This window comes from Monodelphis domestica, chromosome 2 (assembly GCF_027887165.1).
Source record: "Monodelphis domestica isolate mMonDom1 chromosome 2, mMonDom1.pri, whole genome shotgun sequence".
NCBI lineage: Eukaryota > Metazoa > Chordata > Mammalia > Didelphimorphia > Didelphidae > Monodelphis > Monodelphis domestica.
The window spans coordinates 153,523,141-153,542,391 of record NC_077228.1 but is presented as its reverse complement, the minus strand read 5'-3'; the positions used below and the strand labels follow the sequence as shown (position 1 = coordinate 153,542,391).

The following is a 19,251-nucleotide window of genomic DNA, read 5'->3' as shown; positions in this document are numbered from 1 at the left end:
TATCAACATAATATGCCCACAAATTAGTGGTAGTCTCTCGGTGACCGAGAATGACAATTGTCTTTGTGCATTATCATCTATTGATGTACCCTCATGTGGCTTTGTAGTCCAAAGACTGAGGCACAGAGTTTGTAGCACATGGGGCATGGGACTCCAGTTGTTACGGGAGGTGCAGTTGTGGCCTGGTGTCGGCGTTCACGCGCAGCGGCAAGATGTCGACGTCGCTCATCTTCAAAGGTGGCGGCGGCATGGTTAATGTGGGTTCGCCAGCTGCTTCTGACAGAGGCAGCAAATTCTAGTTGCTTTGGTGTAATGCCAGCCCACTTCAAGTTTGACTTTAGCTGATCCTTGAATCTTTTCTTTGGTCGGCCTTGTTTCTTGAGTCCAGCTGACAGTTCACCATAGAATACCTGTCTTGGTATTCTCTGTGGGTCCATGCGGATGACGTGTCCAGACCATCGTAGCTGGATTTTGAGGACCATGACTTCGATGCTGGTGGAGTTGGCTCTGTCGAGGACTTCCTGGTTGGTGATTCGGGCCTGCCATCGGATCCTCATGATTGAGAGAGCATTGGTGGAATTGCTTCAACTGCTTCATGTGCTTTCGGTACAGTGTCCATGTCTTGCAACCTTACAGGAGCGAGCTGAGGACCACTGCGTTATACACTTTGAGCTTCGTCGCAGTGCTTACACTGCTGTGTTGGAGGACTTTGCAGCGCAGCCACCCGAGTTCCTGGTTGGCCTTTTGGATCCTGGCATTAATCTCGTGGTCTAGGGACCCGTCGTTGGCGATGGTGCTGCCCAGGTACTTGAAAGTGTTGACGTTAGAAAGCTGCATGCCGTCGATTGTAATGCACGGCTGGTTAATTGGCCTCCCTGGTGCAGGTTGGAACAGCACCTCTGTTTTGCTGAGGCTGATAGTCAGGCCAAACAGTTTTGTTGCTGTAGAGAACCTGTCCACAATGGTTTGGAGATGATTTTCTTGGTGGGCCATGAGAGCACAGTCATCTGCAAAGAGAGCTTCCAGGATGAGTCTCTCTGTTGTCTTTGTTTTGCAGCCAGGTGACGAAGGTCAAATAGTGAGCCATCCATTCGGTATTTGATGTAGACGCCCAGGTCTAGATCCATCACAGCATGTCGTAATACTTGGGTGAAAAATAGGTTGAATAGTACCGGAGCGAGGACACAGCCTTGTTTCACGCCATTGGAGATGTTGAAGTGATCGGAAGTCTCTCCACCAGATAGGACTTCCCCTGTCATGTCGACATGAAAGAGCTGGATCAGTTTGACGAATTTTGCTGGGCAACCAAGCTTGCTGAGGATCACCCACAATGCGTCCCTGTTCACTGTGTCGAATGCCTTTGTCAGGTCTATGAAGACAATGTAGGGACTCAGGTTCTGCTCAAGGCATTTTTCGTGCATTTGCCTCACCTTGAAGACCATGCCGATGGTGCTACGATCTGGTCGGAAACCACATTGTGACTCAGGCAGGTTCTGCTCTGAAACAGATGATAGGAGTCTGTTGAATGTAACAAGGGTGAGGATCTTTCCAGCAGTGGAGAGTAGTGAGATGCCTCTGTAGTTGTCACAGGCTGCTTGTGAGCCTTTGTTCTTGTATAGGGCTACGATGGAGGCATCTCTGAGTTCCGGGGGCATGTCTTCCTCTTCCCATATGCTGGTCAGCACTATGTGGAATGCCTGGAGCGCCTTTCCATTTAAGGCCTTGTACACCTCGGTTGGAATCACGTCTTTACCGGGTGCCTTGCCTGCACTCATTTGTTTAATGGCTTTTTGGACTTCCTCTATTGAAGGAGGAAGTCAAGTTGTTCAATGGTGTGGTTTTGGGGGATCTGGTCAAGGGAGCTTTGGTCGACTGAAGAGGGTCAGTTGAGAAGCTGACTGAAGTGTTCTTTCCACCTGTTGCTGATGCCTTTTTTATCTTTTATGAGAGTATCACCATCAGAGGATAGCAAGGGAGTGGTGGTCGGTTTTAATGGCCCATAGACAGTCTTGAGGGCACTGAAAATAGCAGTCTTTATAATCATTGGAATCTTTGTTTTTAATGGCTAACTTCAAATCTTTTAAGATCTTGAAGTCAAAAGAGCCATATTTTGGCCAGGTAAAATATATGTCCATCCATCCTTTACAAAGCTTTCTAGCTTCTTTCTTTGTCATCCAATTCTCCTTAGGTAGATTGGGATCAACCCACGAGTTAGGAAATTTATGAAGGGGTGAATAAGGAGGAATATTTTCTGATTTACTTTGATTTGTTGCAGTATTTCCCATATTGTCAAAACTGTATGTCCTATTTAAGCCAGTTTGAGTGTTGCTAAACGGTCAGCTTAAACAATAAAAAGTTCCTAAAACAAAAAAAAAATGGAGACACAAATTTCTTCAATGTTATTGTGGAAGGCAATAAGAGGAGGTTCAAAACAAAAAGCTAATGTAAGGAAACAGTAATTGTTGCACAGCAATAGTATCAATAATTAATGTGTATTTAGTGTAATAATTGTTTCTATTAATAATTAATAACAATATGTATTTGTTATAATTATTGATGATGCTATTACTAATCAATAATATGAATTCATTATAATCATCAATAATGTTGTTAATAATTAATAATGTGAGTTTGTTGTAATTATTATTAATGTTCAATAACCATACACAAAAAGTATCAATCATCACTATTAATTATTAGTAATTAATAATAGGAGGTAGTAACTAATAATACTTATTGAAAATTAATAATTATTGTTTTTGATAGTATTATTAATACTATTGTGTTCCAAAGTTATTCCTTAACATTGCATATAATTAATTTGTGTTAATGTTGGCTTTGTTCAATTTTAGAAATTTGGTTTAAATTCAAGATTATTAATATTTAATTATTAACAATCCTTTTATTTAAATATATTCAATTTAATAGCATTATTTTAGATCACTAGTAGTTGTAGCAATGGAATTCTTTGTATTCTCCTGCAATTTTAATTCTTGACAGTAGGTGGTGCTATAAATGCACGTAGAGTGGTAGGCACTTGCAGGTAGGCCTTTATCTAAAAGCAGTCAGATAAAAGAAGAGAGAAAAAAATTGGCTTTTGATATGCTAAAGAAGGCAAGCAGTCTGCAAGGAAAGTTTGAGGGTGGGGGAGGGAGAGAGAAAAATTGAACAAGAACTCCTTGTAAAAATACAGTTTCCCCTTCCCTCAGAGGGTCAAAGTTTGTGGGGGGGGGAGCACTCCTCCTAAGCCTAGTCCACAGCCTGGAAGGACCCCCCCAGGATTAATTTAATGGGTGTCTATGAGCACGTCCCTGCAGCAATGTCCTAGTAGGTGTGACACTTGGGGAAAGTCAGGGGGACACTGGGCTGGTAAAGATCTGTTGGGTCCTAGTGCCCTTTGGTTTAAAAAACAACTTGGTCCCATTTGGAATGGGGGGAGGGTGTCTCCCATGAGCTGGGCTGTGCTGAGCTGAGGAAAGGCAGCAGGCATGGGGAGCCTGGGTCAATTCCCCCTATATCAAGCCCTGGTAGAGTGCAAAGTCTAGGAAGAAACAGTAGTCTGAATTTTTCGCGTCTGGGGAAAGTCAGACTGTCAGATGGCACGTGGGATCCTGCCCCATCCTCTACCTCCCCATTCTCCTCCAAAATGGGTCTGGTTGTGTGGGGTGGGGTGGGGTGAGGCCTTACCAATCTGGGAGGGAAAGCAACCACTCCCCCTCCTGGGTCCTAAAGACCCCCAGTTCTTTTTGGGCAAAAAGCTGGAACTTTACTGACCTACCCTGGGATAAGCTAAAAGAACAAGGGTGGGGAAACACAAGGGAGGGAGTTTTCTCACCAGTCCATCTGAAGAGGCACTTTAGAAGTTTCTGCATCTCTTTCTCAGCCAGTTTCGTATATGCAGGCAGAAACAGCTTTTATCTTACTTAAGCTAACCTAAGCACTTATTTAAAACTTCTCAGAAGAAGATTAAAGGCCTGGTTTAAGCCAAAGTGGTTGCCATTCTGTAAAAACTGAAATAATATTTCTACCCACATATATATTTTATAAAGTTTATTAGAAAGGGTAGACAATCATTCCTATAAGTAACCTGACCACATGGTCCCTAGCCTGCAAGTCTCTTCCTCCTTCCCTCTCACCTGCTTGCTCTGTTTCCAACTCTTCCTTCTTCCTTCTCTTCTCACTTCACCCTCCTCTCAAGCCCAAAGCCTTGACTTTTATTGACGTATAACCAGTACAGGAATGCAAACCTGGTGCAACTGTGTTATGTCAGGAATGTTTGATGGACAGGTCAAGCCACTCAGGAAGGGGAGGGGATGAACTCCTGAGAAAGGATTTGAATTCAAATCTTAACTCCAAGCATGGCATTTTATCCATTGAGTCCCAAAGTCCCAGTTTACTAGATACCTGTTGGTGGATAATGTGCTGATTGCATCAGACCCTAAGGCATCATGATCTTTCTCACTTTGTCTATCTGTCTCTGTCTCTGTCTCTCTGTCTCTGTCTCTCTCTCTCTCTCTCTCTTTCCCTATTTATCTGTCTTTCCATCTGTCCATCGGTCTACCAGACAGCATAAATTTAAAGCCATCTGAGTACACAATTAAATAGGATGAAAAGAATAGGTTAAATAGCCTTTGGGAAATCATAGATCTCTTATACTGGCCCCCTTTGTCTCCAATCAAAGGTCCATCTTTTTTAACACCAATATTCTTACAATGCTGTTGTATAACTGAATCAAGAAATACCATATTGCAAAGAGCCTGAAAGGCAATTGAGATGATTACAGTGCATTTGAATAGGTTGTAGCATATTATAAGAAGTTCAGTGGAAGCAATATATATGGTAAAATTGCAAGACTTGAAAATTAGTGGTGAAAGAGCACTTGGAGACCTTCTAGACCAGCCTGCTCTTTTTTTTTTTTAAATAAGAAAGAACATGAAAGCTTATAGAGGTTAAACGCTTTACAAGTAGTCAGCATTGTCAGAGGTGGGATATGACGTCAAGTCTTCCTGAAGTCAAGTACAGCAATCTTTTCATTATATCATAATCTTAATGTAAAAGGATGTCTATCTTCAGAAAAGTTGTAGCAAGAAGAAAAGATGGTTTGGTCATATGTTGATAATGAAAGATGGACAGAAAAAGGGTGGGGTCAAGATGGCGGCCTAGAAAGAGCAGAAGTTCAGACCTTCCTTACCGATTACAAATGGAATGCTCCTAGGGGACTGAAAATCAAACTTAACGACAAGACAGAGCCAAGGAACCATCCTACTGGACTTAATTCAAAAGGCACACCCCGTGAAAAGCTGGAATCCGAGAACACTCGGATTTAAGGGAAAGACAGAAGGTCCCAGGACCCATCCCCCCTCCCACCCAGAGTGCTGAGACTACCAGACTCCAGCGGCAGTGGAAATTCTGGGCGGGCAAAAGTACTGGTCTGGAGGGCATACATTACAACCAGGGCTGTGATAAGTTCAGAGCATCCATCACAGATGGTGGGGAAAGAGCTAGAGAGGGAGCATAGAGCTGGCAGCCTGGCCAGAGCGGTAGAGATCCTCCATATTTGCTCCAGCCTTCCAGGAGGTTTTGGACTCAGAGCATACCCAGCCCAACTAAGCTGAACTTAATCCCATCAACTGTCTCCAAAACTCAAGGAAGCCCAGACACCACACCCATCCTCATTGACTGCTGGGCTTTAATCCAATCAAAAGCCTCCAGAGGACAGGGAAGATCAAACCCCCAACAAAACCCCCAGAGACAACATTGAGAGATCTTCTTTTAAAGCTCCAAGAGGGGAGACTGACAGAAGTCCCCAAACCAAAAAAAAAAAAATGAGAAGAGCAAGAGCACAGATAAATACGGGGAGTAAAGAAGGGGTGAATTTGAGGAAACAAAAGAAAAAGAAGAAAGAAATTACAACAGACAGCTTCTAGTCAGCAAATGTAGCAGAGGGGGAGAGATCAGCAAATGATAAATCAGAAATCCCAGTGAATTGGATACAGGCTGTTCCACAATTAAGAAAGGCTGAGGGCAATTGGGAAAAGAACTTAAAATTAAGATAAGTCATCTGGAAACAGAGGCACTTGAACTAAAACAATAAAATAGTGTCTTGAAAGCCAAAATCAAACAGCTGGAAAATGAGGCAAAGGAAATGAAAGATGAGGTGAAGAAGATGAAAGATGAGATAAAGGAGATGAAAGACGAGGTAAAGAGGATGAAAGATGACCTCCAAAGAAAATCAGACCAGAAGGAAAAGGATGACCAAAAAGTCAGGAATGAAATCCAGTCTTTAAGAACCAGAATACAACAACTGGAATTAAGTGACCCCACAAGGCAGCAGGACACTATAAAACAAAATGAAAAGAATGAAAAAATTGAGGAAAATATGAAGCTTCTCATTCACAAAACAGAAGATTTAGAAAATCGTTTGAGAAGAGACAATTTAAGAATCATTGGTCTACCAGAAGACCATGACAAAAGAAAAAGCCTGGACATAATACTACAGGAAATTATTCAGGAAAACTGCCCTGATATCCTAGTGGGGAAAGTGGGGAAAGTGGGGAAAGTGGGGAAAGAAACAAAACAAAACAAAAAAGCCAAAAATCGATTCACCTTTAGAAAGAGTGTCCCCAGGTTCTGTCCATAATCCCCATCTGCCTCTACACTGTTTCTTCTACCAGATTTGCACATTTACTCCTGACTCCTCATGTATATTTAGAAAAGTCTCTTACTGGTTTTTCTGTTGTCATACTGTTGCTGTCCTTTTCTGTAGCATTTATTAAATCTTCCTGCTTTTCTCTTGTCAAGAAGCAAATAAATCTTCAGTTCTGATTTTCTTTTTAAAAATGTTTCACTAGTCCAAAGGGTGCTAAAAGACTGTTGCACTGCTGGGTTTATACCCCAAAGACATAATAAGGAAAAAGACCTGTACAAGAATATTCATAGTGGTGCTCTTTGTGGTGGTAAAAAATGGAAAATGAGGGGATGCCCTTTGTTTGGGAATGGCTGAACAAATTATGGTATATGTTGGTGATGAAATACTATTGTGCTCAAAGGAATAATAAACTGGAGTGAAAGGATCAGAACCAGGAGAACATTGTACACAAAGCCTGATACACATCGAATGTAATGGACTTCTCCATTGGTGGCAATGCAGTGATCCTGAACAACTTGGAGGGATTTATGAGAAAGAACACTATCCACATTTAGAGAAAAAACTGTGGAAGCAAAAACACAGAAGAAAAACAACTGCTTGAATACATGGGTCGATGGGGATATGATTGGGGATGTAGACTCTAAGTGAACATCCTAGTGCAAACATCAACAACATGAAAAAAGTTTTTGACCAAAGACACATGTAAAACCCTGTGGAATTGTGAGTCAGTTATGGGAAGGGGTTGGGGAAGGGAGGGAAAGAATATGATTCTTGTAACCAAGGAATAATGTTCTAAATATACCAATTAAATAAAACTAAAAGAAAAAAGAAAATGCTAAAAAAAATGAAATAAAAATGTTTCAAATGCCTCTTTATTATTGAATACTCATCTTTTTTTCATGTGTGGTTAAGCTCAAATTTTCAGGGGCTAGTCATCTTGAACTGCATTCTAATCTCAGTTTTTCCTTGGGATACATTATTCTTTAATTTTTCTAGTGGGTAGAGAATAATCTTGATTATTTGAGTTTTCTTCCTTTGCATTTGCAGGTCTTTCTCTAGATTCCTTACAGAGCTCTTTTTGAATTAAGTTTTTATTACTATGATTCTTAGAGTTTTGAGGTTGCAAACTTGGGTTTTTATTTTTTTTTCCTACACTTGGAAATGTGAATTTTTTCAATTTGTATTTCATTTTCTGTGTTCAGAAGTTCATTTATCTTTCTTGCATATTGGCATTAAGGTTTAGTAGAATAATGCAGAGCTGTCCTAACTTCCCATCCAGTAACTCTACCACTGGAACCTCCCCTCCCACCCTTCCAACCCCCCCCCCCCCCCCCCATCCCACTCCCTCTGTTTTTTAGTTCTTTGGCCTTGCACTAGAAGTTTAGAACTTTGTGGAACTGTTCAGCACTGGTGCTACAGGGTTTTGGCCCTTAGCAGATTTTTGTTCCTGAGAGGCTATAGCTTCTTGGCTGTCTGTCAGTATCAAATTTCCTCAGCTAGGAGCCAGAGTTTCCCTGGCACTGGAAAACTGGTGGGGAAACTATGCTGTTGAGGTAGGTTTTGTTTTAAGCCTGCATCACAGTATCTTTGCTGGTGCAGCCTCAGTGCTTATAGCTTGAGAGTTAAGAGAGAGTGTTGAATAAGCTCAAGGTAAGTTTCAGTCCATGGTTTTATTTATTTGTTTTTAGCTTTCATTTGGATTCTGGATGTCCCAGACCATGGGATAAAGTTGCTTTAATTTCAGAGTATACTTTTCTTTTTAGGTGAGGTTCAAGAGGTTATAAGGATAAAGGAAAATGTATGGTACTTCATTTGTTGCTCACATGACCTCGAAGTCCTTTCTTCCAATTAAAGTCCAGACATCTTAGTCTGGCATTCAGTATCCTCCATGATGGCTACCTGTCTTTCCAGTTTTGTTTTGTTTTTAAGCCCTTACCTTCCTTCTTAGAATCAATACTGTGTATTGTTTCCAAGGCAGAAAAGTGGTAAGGACTAGGCAATGGGGGTTAAGTGACTCACCCAGGGTCACATAGCTGCGAAGTGTCTGAGGCCTGGCTCTCAATCCACTGAGCCACTCAGCTACCCCGTGTTTTTCCAGTTTTAATCTTCTAGTTCTTGCCTTCATGTTAGCCTATTCTTTTATCTCTTATTAGTTTAATTTTTAAAGGTAAAGTAAATGGATTCCTGTAAGATAAATTAATTTGTTTCATTTACCATATTCTCACTTTGATTTTTCATGGACTCTATTATACTGTCTGATTCTTTGCTTTTTTAATGTTTTGAATGTACTCCTTTCCCATCTTTATGTACTCAAATCTTTGTCAAGATGACTCTCAAACACTACCTTCTCTATGAAGGTTTCCTTGATTGGTTAGGCCTGCAGTGATCTCTCTGCCTCTTTTAGACTCTCATAGTACTTCATAATTTTCTGATATTACTAATTAGCATTCTACCTTATATAAAAATCCTTTGTGTTTGCTTTTTAAAAATTTTACTAGATTTCATTCTTCTTGAGTGCACACAGTACATTTTATTCATCATTTTATCTTTCTGCCCCCTCATTGAGGGAGGGGGCATCACCCTAGGCCCTTATACATTAATACGTATTAGATAACTGTTGAATTTGGCATAGAGGTTTTGTCTCTTTTGTACAGAGCCTAAACAATGTGGCTATTTGGCAATTTAAAATGATTTAAAACCTTTTATTGTGCAATTATTCACTATCTTAACCAGATTCATATTCCTCAATTTCAGGCTAGAACAACTAGTTCTTTCTGACAATAGAATTTCTACTCTGCATTTTCCAGATGTTGAAATAGGTACAGTATCATAATCTTTAATCATATTTTAGCCACTCTTCCACTTTTGTATGGTTTGTATGATTAACCTCATTCTCCTTTTTTAGGGTGCAAAACTTCAATGTTTTCTTCTTTGCAGTACCTAGTGATAAATGGCAATCAGATATCACAAGTGAGTATGTTTGCATTTTGTGTGCATATATCCCGTTTGACTTTTTTCCATTCCAAGGTGGGTTGTATGACTATGTAAGGACACTACTCCTTTTAGCAATAGTAATAGTCAAAATAAAATAATTTGTGTTCCTGGGACTCCTTTACAATAAAAACTTAGTATTATCAATAATTCAATAAGCAGTTACTAATCCCTTACCATGTACCAGGCTTTGAGCTAGATACTAGGGATGCAGTGACAGAAGTAACACAACAAAGACAAAAATAAGACAGCCCCTGTCCTCAAAGAACATTCTTTTGGGGGAAGCAATATATACACACAAAATAAAATCTATACCTGGTAAACACTAAGTAACTTCCTGGTAGATGGGGAGTAATTGCACAAGCCCTCGTGGATTTTGGAGATTATTGGGAAAGACTTTTTTTTTTTAAGAAAATGGCATTTAAACTGAGTTTTGAAGGGAGTTTAAAGTAAGAGTATGCTCTAGGCCTGGGGATCAGCCTATTATGTATATGGCACAGCCAGTAAGTGATTTGACTGAAGTTAGAATATGCAAAGGAAGTATGAAGTAATCCTGGCAAGGTAGAGTTAGCCAGAAGAAGTCAGTTAACTGCTAAATTAATATCCATTTAGATGATTAGTTTGTAGATATGTAATATCTACAAATATATAAAAATAAATGTGACTTTTAAACCTACAAAGTACTGTTTGGTATGAGTTTACAAATCAGTTTGAGATCTAGTCATTTTCATTTTTCTTCTTTAATTCCAGTGGTCATCTATCAATGAATTAGATAAGTTAAAAAGCTTACAGTCCTTGTCCTGTACACATAATCCTCTGACTGAAGGAAATAAAGATCTTCAGACTATTCGCCAACTAATTATTGCCAAAATTGGTCAGTTGAAGATACTGAATAAGTGCGAGGTGGGTATTTTATTTCTACAGATATAATAGATTTAACTACTTTTGAAACAGATCAATTATTTTTGCTTTATTGGGTTTTTGGAAGAGATTGAGAAAATAATGTTTTAAGTAGGATATAAACTCCTAGAGGTGATAAGAGGGATTTGGGAAAAAGGTAATGGACCAGAGTTGAGACACAGAAGGTTGATGGAATGAAGGAAACCAGGAAATACAGGGGAAAGAGCTTTACCTTAATTACAGAGGTCAGGGATTGGTTTTGTTTTTATCTTTGTAACTCTAGCTAATAGGATAGTACTTTATACATAGTAGATACCTAATGAATTAAATGGTTGCTGAATTGGACAAATGAAGAAATTATGTCCAACCTTAGAGACATGGATATGAAAATTTCTCTTCAACTTATAAAATGACCATCTGGGATTTAAACTATGGTGGCTATTCTTTATAACTATGATGGGAGATATGATCATTATTACATATTATGATTATAAATCATAAATTCTTGCTTCAAAAGTTGTTGGTTGATGATTGGAGGAGTTGTGGGAGAAGAAACGTGTGTCCTTTGATTTCTAGAGGAAGAGTGAAAAAGAAACAAGGCTGTTTATTTATATTTTAAACACTTGGCCTACTCTCCCCTCTAAGAGTTATACTTGTAATAAAGTATCATTACTTTTCCTAGAAAGGTGGCTTTTTGAATCCTAGGCTCATGAAATTATCTTTGAGGGGTATAGACATTTAGGTACTCTATAGGGTATCCTCTGCCTAAATTCACCCATTCTAAAACTTGTCAGATTTTTTAAAATGCTGAGTTGTTTAAGTAAACAAACATTGATTAAGTGTTTACACAAGACATTGTGCTGAGCTCTTTGGTTACAAAGCGAAGAATGAAGTGGCCCTTTTAGAACATCCTATTGGTGGAAGTACAATATCTACAAAAAGATATGTTGAAGAGGTAGAGAGCATTAATAGCAACATTGTAGAAATGAGCAGAACCAGGAGAACATTGCATACAGTAACTGAAACATTGTGGGACAATCAAATGTAATAGACTCTGTTACTAATAGCAATGCAATGATCAAGAACAATTCCATGGAACTAAAGAGTGCTATTCACATCTAGAGAAAGAACTATGGGAGTAGAAATGCAGAAGATAAACATATGATTTATAATTTGGTTATATTGGTATATGATTTAAGGTTGTGGTTTTAAAAGATCACTCTATTATAAATATGAATAATATGGAAATAGGTTTTGAGTAATAAGACATGTAAAACCCAGTGAAATTGATTGTCAGCTGTGGGAGTGGGGAGGGAGTGGAGCGGGGAGAGAAAATTAATACTGTAACTATGGAAAAATATTCTTTAAAAAATGAATAAAATAATGTGAAAAAATCAACATTGTAGAAAAAAGAGAGAACATATAGATAGTAGATGTAATGTATTAAGAATATCAATAGAGAAATTCAGAAAAAACAAAATCCAGTAAGATAACAGTTAATGAAATCAGTGGCCTCAGTGTATACACAGTTGAACCAAGTATAGATAACAGGCAAGTGAAGCAGAGATCCTAAAACAGAGGGGAAGAATTGCTTGCATAATTTGCTCTAAAGATAATTGCATCCTTCCAAAGGCAAAACTATTGAGGAAAATTGCTATTCTTGTTTTTACCAGATGTTTACCATCTAAGTGTACTCATTAACCTCCTTAAAAATTTTTTAAAGTACAGAAAATGGAAAGAAAAATAGAAGAGGATGAATGTAGAAGTATAAGTAATCTTTCAAGAAGAGTGTCAGGAGTGCTAAAGATTAGAGTTGTCCCCCAAAAGAAGTTATTTATGACTTGAAAGCAGCTTGGAGAGGCCTCCAGTGGAGTGCCCATGTAATCTTTGCTTATCCTTACAATAACTAATATTTTTATCAGTGGCTTGGATAAAAGTATAGATGGCATGCTTAATCAAATTTGTAGATGAGGCAAAATTGGATGACAGTCAGGATACAAAAATATCTTGTTGGAAAAATTTTTTTTGATTTGAAAAATTTTATTTAATGAATTAATTTAGGATATTTTTCCATGGTTACATGATTCATGTTCTTTCCCTCCCCTCCTCCCAACTTCCCACCTCCTCCAACACCCCCCCCCCACACTGGGTTTTACATGCGTCATTGATCAAGACCTATTTCCTTATTATTATTAATATTTGTATTAGAGTGATCCCTTAGAGTTTACATCCCCAATCATATCCTCATAACTTATGTGATCAAGCAGTTGTTTTTCTTCTGTGTTTCTACTCCCACAGTTCTTTCTCTGGATGTTGTAATAAGGGGTTATTTGTATGGTAAATGATAACTAAAGATTAGGGCTGTTAATCTTTTTCCTTCCTCCCTTTCTCCCTCCTTCCCTCCCCTTCCTGAAGATGTCTCAGATAAAATACTCTTTCTCTTCTCTAAATTAAATAAAGGGTTTATTGGGAAGAAAGGAAAGATATGAAATGGAGGGAAAGAGGGTTTGGGGTTTCCCTAATACTAGAATAAGTCTTAGGTTGGAGGATGGTGGAATATAGTATAATTTGGGAAAATGAGCTGACAGGTCTGGAAGTTCAGTCACCGGAGTGAACTGGACTTTTGTCCTTCTTTCTTTATGTCTCCAAGCCAAGAGACCAACTTCAGGCTTCAATCTTCAAGAGCCCAGAAATTACCTTCAGGCTTCACTCTCCAAAAGCCAGGAGAGTCCTGTTAGATTTAAAATGGTTGATGTCTTAAACTGTAGTGATTAAAATAGTGGAAGATATAAATTGTGATAGATATAAGAGAGGGTGAGTAAATTTGACCGTAGAAAATATGTTTCACTACAGTGTCTTGGTTTTAAATCAAATATAAGGTGGTCGCCAGGGAAATATTCCCAATTATTCAAATACCCAAGTCAACTGGGTTTTATAGAGATTTTAATTAATACAAATGTGGAATTAAAGAAAAGAGAGAAAGAGAAAAAAAGGAAATAAGTATGAAGGGCCTTAAGCCAACATGGCCTAGACCTGAGTCTTAAGAGAGAGAGTTCAGTCAGTCAGTCTTTTAACACTCACCCCAAGGTCTGCCTAAGCAAGGATTCTAGTGACACTAGGCCAGCATCATCTCAGCTGCTTTCACCAGCTCCCTCCTCCATCTGAATGTTTCAGAATCAGTCCTTCCTCAAACTGAATGTTTTAGAATGACTTCCAGCTCTTCTGGCGAGCTCTTATTTTTAAAGGCAAAATCTCCTATGTCACCTCCCCTAAGTTCTTCCATCTACCAATCACTGTAGATGTTTTCCAAAAGACAGCCCATTTTGAATTCACAGCTGAGTAGATTAATCTCTTTAGTAAGTCAGAAAAAAATGCTGCTGTGTTGACTAATTTCATAAGAGAAACCTCTGAGTAAGTTTTCACCTTTTAGGTCTAAGTAGTTTACAAGTTGCCCCACCTTTATAGGCACTTAGCATCCCATTGTATCAATTCCAAAAACAGGCATGGCTCAAAGAACTCCTTTCCTTTATAAGTATGGTTTTCAAGTACTTTCATTGTTTAGCAAGGAGTTTTCTGCCCTAAAGCAGTCTTAAGTAGGGTGGAATCGAGGTCCTCCCATAGCAAGGAGTATTTTTCCCTAAAGCAGTCTTAAGTAGGGGTGGAGTAGGGATACTCCCATAGCAAGGAGTTTTCACATTCAAGTAGAGTTCTCACTATCTGGTAGGGAATTATTTCAAGTAGGGAATTGGAGGATTCCTCAATGTGGAGTAAAATTTTTAACATTCATAAGTCTGTGAAATTTTAAGGTTTACAGTCCTGACTTTTTTGTCTTCAAAGCCAAAGACTTCAGACTTTAGTTGGTCTGATCTTTTCTTCCAACCATTTCTCCTGGTCACATTCAAAATCAGAATGTTCTCCTTTTGAATGACAGCTCAGGAGTCCCATTTATTCCAGCGTTGTTGCAGGCTTTTCCAATTTCTCTCTTCCATAATGTGGATAGTATTATTTCTCATAAGTCCCTCAGAATTGTTCTGGATCATTTCATTGCTGCTAGTAGAGAAGTCCACTACATTCAGTTGTGCCACAGTGTATCAGTCTCTGTGTATAAGGCTCTCCTGGTTCTGCTCCTTTCACTCTACATCACTTCCTGGAGGTCGTTCCAGTTCCCATGGAATTCCTCCACTTTATTATTCCTTTGAGCACAATAGCATTCCATCACCAACATATACCACAATTTGTTCAGCCATTCTCCAATTGAAGGGCATCCCCTCATTTTCCAATTTTTTGCCACCACAAAGAGCACAGCTATGAATATTCTTGTACATGTCTTTTTTCCTTATTATCTTTTTGGGGTACAAACCCAGCAGTGGTATAAACCTGGATCAAAGAAGTGGCAGTCTTTTAGTGCCCTTTGGGCATAGTTCCAAATTGCCCAAATTGCCCAGAATTGTTGGATCAATTCACAACTCCATCAGCAATGCATTAATGTCAAATTGAGTTATTTCTAAGAAGCCCTTCTTCCAGCCCAGGCCCAAAAGTTAATCTTCAGGTGAGTAAACTGTGTGGAGGAGGAGTTAGGCTTCCCCAATAGTTGAAGGAGCAAGGAATCCTGAAGGAGAAATGTGAGTCCAAGAGCCCTAGGAATAGCAATTCTCTTCCTCACATTAGACCACTGGTCCTCTATCCAGCCTAGCCCCCTGCTATCATCACCCAGAGAATTTATCTGTACAGTTATCTTTTCTACATTGTAACTTTCCCCATCACAGTTTTAATGTATTGCAGGTCAGCATAAGAGGGAATTAAATGGCAATTTTTGAGGGGTTCATGCAAAATCCAGCAAATGACATAGAAAAGTTTTAGAAACTCAGAAATGCATACTTCTCCTAAAATTTACAGTAAAATACCATTAATATCCCATAAAAGAAAAAGAAAAAAAATTATACTACTTCTGGTCAAAGGAAGAGCCTAAAATTTTTATGCAGATAGCCCCTGCAATGTGGAAGAGATAACTATCTGTCTGTTTATCTGTCTGTCTTTCTTGTCTGTACCTTTTAGCTGATACTTCAGTGAAGCCAGGAAAACTAGAAGGTAGAGATAAGAAGGGAGAGAATTATAGGCATGGAAGACAGCTAGTGAAAATGCCCAGGCTGTAGATGGAGTGTCCTGTGTGAAGAAAACCAAGGAGAGCAGTGTCACCGAATTACAGACTTAATTTTGGGGGGTGTAATGGTATAGAAAGTGTAAGAAGACTAAAAAGACAGAGGAGAGCCAGATTATGAAGGACTTTGAATGCCAAATAACGGGTTTTATATTTGATTCTGGAAGTGATAGGTAACTATTGGAGTTTGAGTAGGAGGGTAGCACGGTCAGATTTTCACTTTCGGAAGATCACTTTGGCAGTTGAATGGAGGATGGGATATAGCAGGGAGAGACTGGGGGCAGGCAGACCAAGCAACAATCTATTGCAATAGTCCAGGTATGAGGTGATTAGAGTATTTACCAGGGTGGTAGTAGTGGTAGAGGAGAGGAAGAGAGTGTTCAAGAGACATTATGAAGGAAAAATCAACAGGTCTAATCAGGAGATTGGATATGGAGGGTTAGGGTGGTGAGGAAAGGGGAGAGAGACATGCAAACAGACAGACAGGGACAGGGACAGAGAGAATGAATGAGAATATATGTGACATAGAGTATGATTCTAGGTTTTTAGCCTGGGTAACTAAGAGGAATAGGAGAAAAGTTAGATGTTTTGGGGAAAAGAAGGAGTTCAGGTTTGTACATGTTAAATTTAAGATATTAATGGACTTCTAGGTTGAAATGTCCAAAAGGTCTTGAAGATGTGAGACTAGAGGTCAGCCAGAGATTAGAGCTGGACAAATAGATTTGAGAATCATTAGTATACAAGTAATACTTGAATCCCTGGGAGTGATAAGATCACCCAGTGGAATAGTATAGAAGGAACCCAGGACAGAGACCTATGTTAGTGAAAACTGGACATAGTTCCAGCAAAGGAGACAGGGAAGGAATGGTCAGAAGGTAGAAGGATACCCAGAAGAGTATCAAGGCAAAGAGTGATCTATAGGGCTAGAGACAGATTAAGAAGGATCAGGATTGAGGAAAGACCATTGGATTTAACATTTAAGAGATACTAGTAAAAGAGAGCAATTTTGGTTGAATGATAGATAGGTCAGAAACCATATTGTAGAATTAAAAAGAGAATAAGAGGAAAGTAAGGAATCTATTGTAGATTACATTTATATTGAATAAACAGAAATATAAAAAAGGAGGGGAAAGGAAGAGAAAAACTAAAAATTAAAGGAGGGAATCAAAAAAGGTTTCATGTTGAAGGTGGAGCTTGAGTTGATATGAAATGAATCAGAATGAAGATAGCAAAACCAAGAGAACAGTATTCACAGTGACTTTAACAGGTAAATCATAGTACTGAAAGGTAGTCAGACTGCCAAACTCTAATGAACTTTCTCAGTGATATTCTCAGTAGAAATGAGGGAAAGACTACAAAGTAGGATGCAGCAAATGCTTCTAGAAGAGATCACTCCCAATTGGCTTTGGTTATGCATTTTTCTTTGTTATAACAAAGGGTCTAAATATAACTGAATCTCCTTCAAACTAAATATTTTTAATACCTTCAGATTGAGAGGTTTGTGTGGGGCAGTGGAAAGCATATTAGATTTGGGGCTAGAGGATCATTTGAATCCCATTTCATTTATTTGCCACCTAATTGACCTAGAGCAAGTCATTTAACTTCCCCAGGCCTCAGCTTCCTCAGACTTTGTACCATTTACCACCATGAGGTCCAGGTGGATGCATGGCCCAGGCATAAAGGGAGATATTGGCAAATTGGAAGAGCATGAAACATGCTGCCTATTGGAAGTATGAATAGAAGAATTTGTGAATGAACAGGAGATGAAGGGTATTGTGAGATATACAATGGATAGTTTTGAATATATTAAATTAACAAGTTTTTGTACAAGTAAGACTGATGTCGCCAAGATTGGAGGGAGAACAGAAAATTAGGGGAAAAATTTTGGGGAACAGTTTCTTAGATGGAGGTCTCATATTTGGAACTTAGGCAGATTTGTGAGATTCCCCAATTGGGTAAATGGTTGGGGTATATGAGCAGACAGGTTTGGATGAGGAAATCAGAGCTATCTATGACTATGAAAAAATGTTCTCACTCATTATTAATTAGAGAAATACAGATCGAGGCAGCTCTAGGATGTCATCTCACGGCTATTGGATTGGTTGAAATGATGGGGATGGGGCAGGGAGGTTACAGAATTACTACTGTTGGAGGAGATGTGGAGAAATGGAGACACTGGTGCACTGTTGGTAGAGCTATGAACTGATCCAAATTATTTTGAAGGGCAGCCTGGAGTTATGCCAAAGAGTTGTGGGGCTTCTATGTACTTTTTGACCCAGCAGTACTACTACTGGGTTTGTTTCCAGGGGTGATCAGGGAGGGAAGAAGGGAACCCATATGCTCTAGAATGTTTGTAGCAGCTCTCTTTGTGGTGGCAGAGAGCTGGAAATGGAGAAGATGTCTGTTAGTTGAGGAAAGGCTAAACAGGTTTTAGCATGACTGTGTTGGAATGCAGCAGCACCATAAGAACTGATGAGTAGGTGAATTTTGAAAAAAGGCATGATTCAAATCTGACCTCCCACACTCTTTAGCTGTGTGACCCTGGGCAAATCCTTGAGCCCGATCGCCTAGCCCATACTGCTCTTTTGTCTTGGAACCAATACTTAGTATTGACTCTAAGACATACAGTAAAGGTTTGGGGGGGTTGGGGGGGGTGGAAGAAAAAGCACAGAAAGACCTATATGAAATTGTGCAGAATGAAATGAATAGAGTCAAGGAAACATCATATACAGCAATAGAGGTGTCTGAGAAATGACTTGTGTGTGTCCAACTCCAGAGAAAGAACTGATGAATAGAAACAAGCAGGACCTGGTTTTATATATGGATATATATTTTTCGTCAAGTGATGTCTCCTCTAGTGCATGGAGGGGTGCAAGGAGGGAGGGAAATACCTGGGAATTTTAATGTGGCAAGCAAACAGATGGATAATTTGAGGGACTAGATAGCCTCCAAGATCACTTCTACCTCTGATCCTAGGATATAGTGGTTAAAAACCATCATACACTTACTAGGATGTGGACTAATATTGAGTGGTAATTTTGTTAGCATCTCATTCTTTTTCAGCTGTTTACACATAAAGACATCAGGGGGTGATTTGGGCAAAGAGGATTAGAATTTGGAGTTAGGATTCCTAAATCCTGAAAACTCCCTAGGAATTAATGCTACTTTTGACAGACTCCTTTTTCATTCCTTCTCAATACAGATTCTTCCTGAGGAAAGGCGGGGAGCTGAACTTGACTACCGTAAGACATTTGGAAGTGAATGGAAAAAAGCTGGTGGACATCAGGATCCTGATAAAAACAAACCAAATAATGAATTCATTATAGCCCATCCCAGATACCAGTTATTCTGTCTTAGTAAGTACAGCATAAGCATCAATTAACAAGCATTTGAATGCCTACTTTCTGCCAGGTACTGTGGTAATAGAGCCACAAAGGCAAAAATGGGACAGTACCTGTCCTCAAAGAGCTTTCATCATTCTGTCTAAGGAAAACTTGGAGAGGCATTAATCACTGGGGAGTTGAGGGAAAGTTTCATGGAGAGGGTGGAGCTT

At 39.2% G+C, this 19,251-nt stretch overlaps 1 protein-coding gene across 12 annotated transcripts in view; it reads left to right on the top strand.

Annotated features, from left to right (window-relative positions):
* Positions 1-19,251, top strand: part of TBCE (tubulin folding cofactor E) — a 142,605-nt gene that overhangs the window by 114,030 nt on the left and 9,324 nt on the right. For all 12 annotated transcript variants that reach the window (XR_008916251.1, XM_056816111.1, XM_056816114.1 and 9 more), the window contains 4 exons: positions 9,404-9,468; positions 9,555-9,619; positions 10,391-10,543; positions 18,901-19,054. Coding sequence is in view for 11 of the 12 variants with exons in the window: in XM_056816111.1 (XP_056672089.1) it covers positions 9,404-9,468; positions 9,555-9,619; positions 10,391-10,543; positions 18,901-19,054 (437 nt within the window). In the remaining variant the exon portion in view is untranslated. The remainder of the gene's footprint in view (positions 1-9,403; positions 9,469-9,554; positions 9,620-10,390; positions 10,544-18,900; positions 19,055-19,251) is intronic.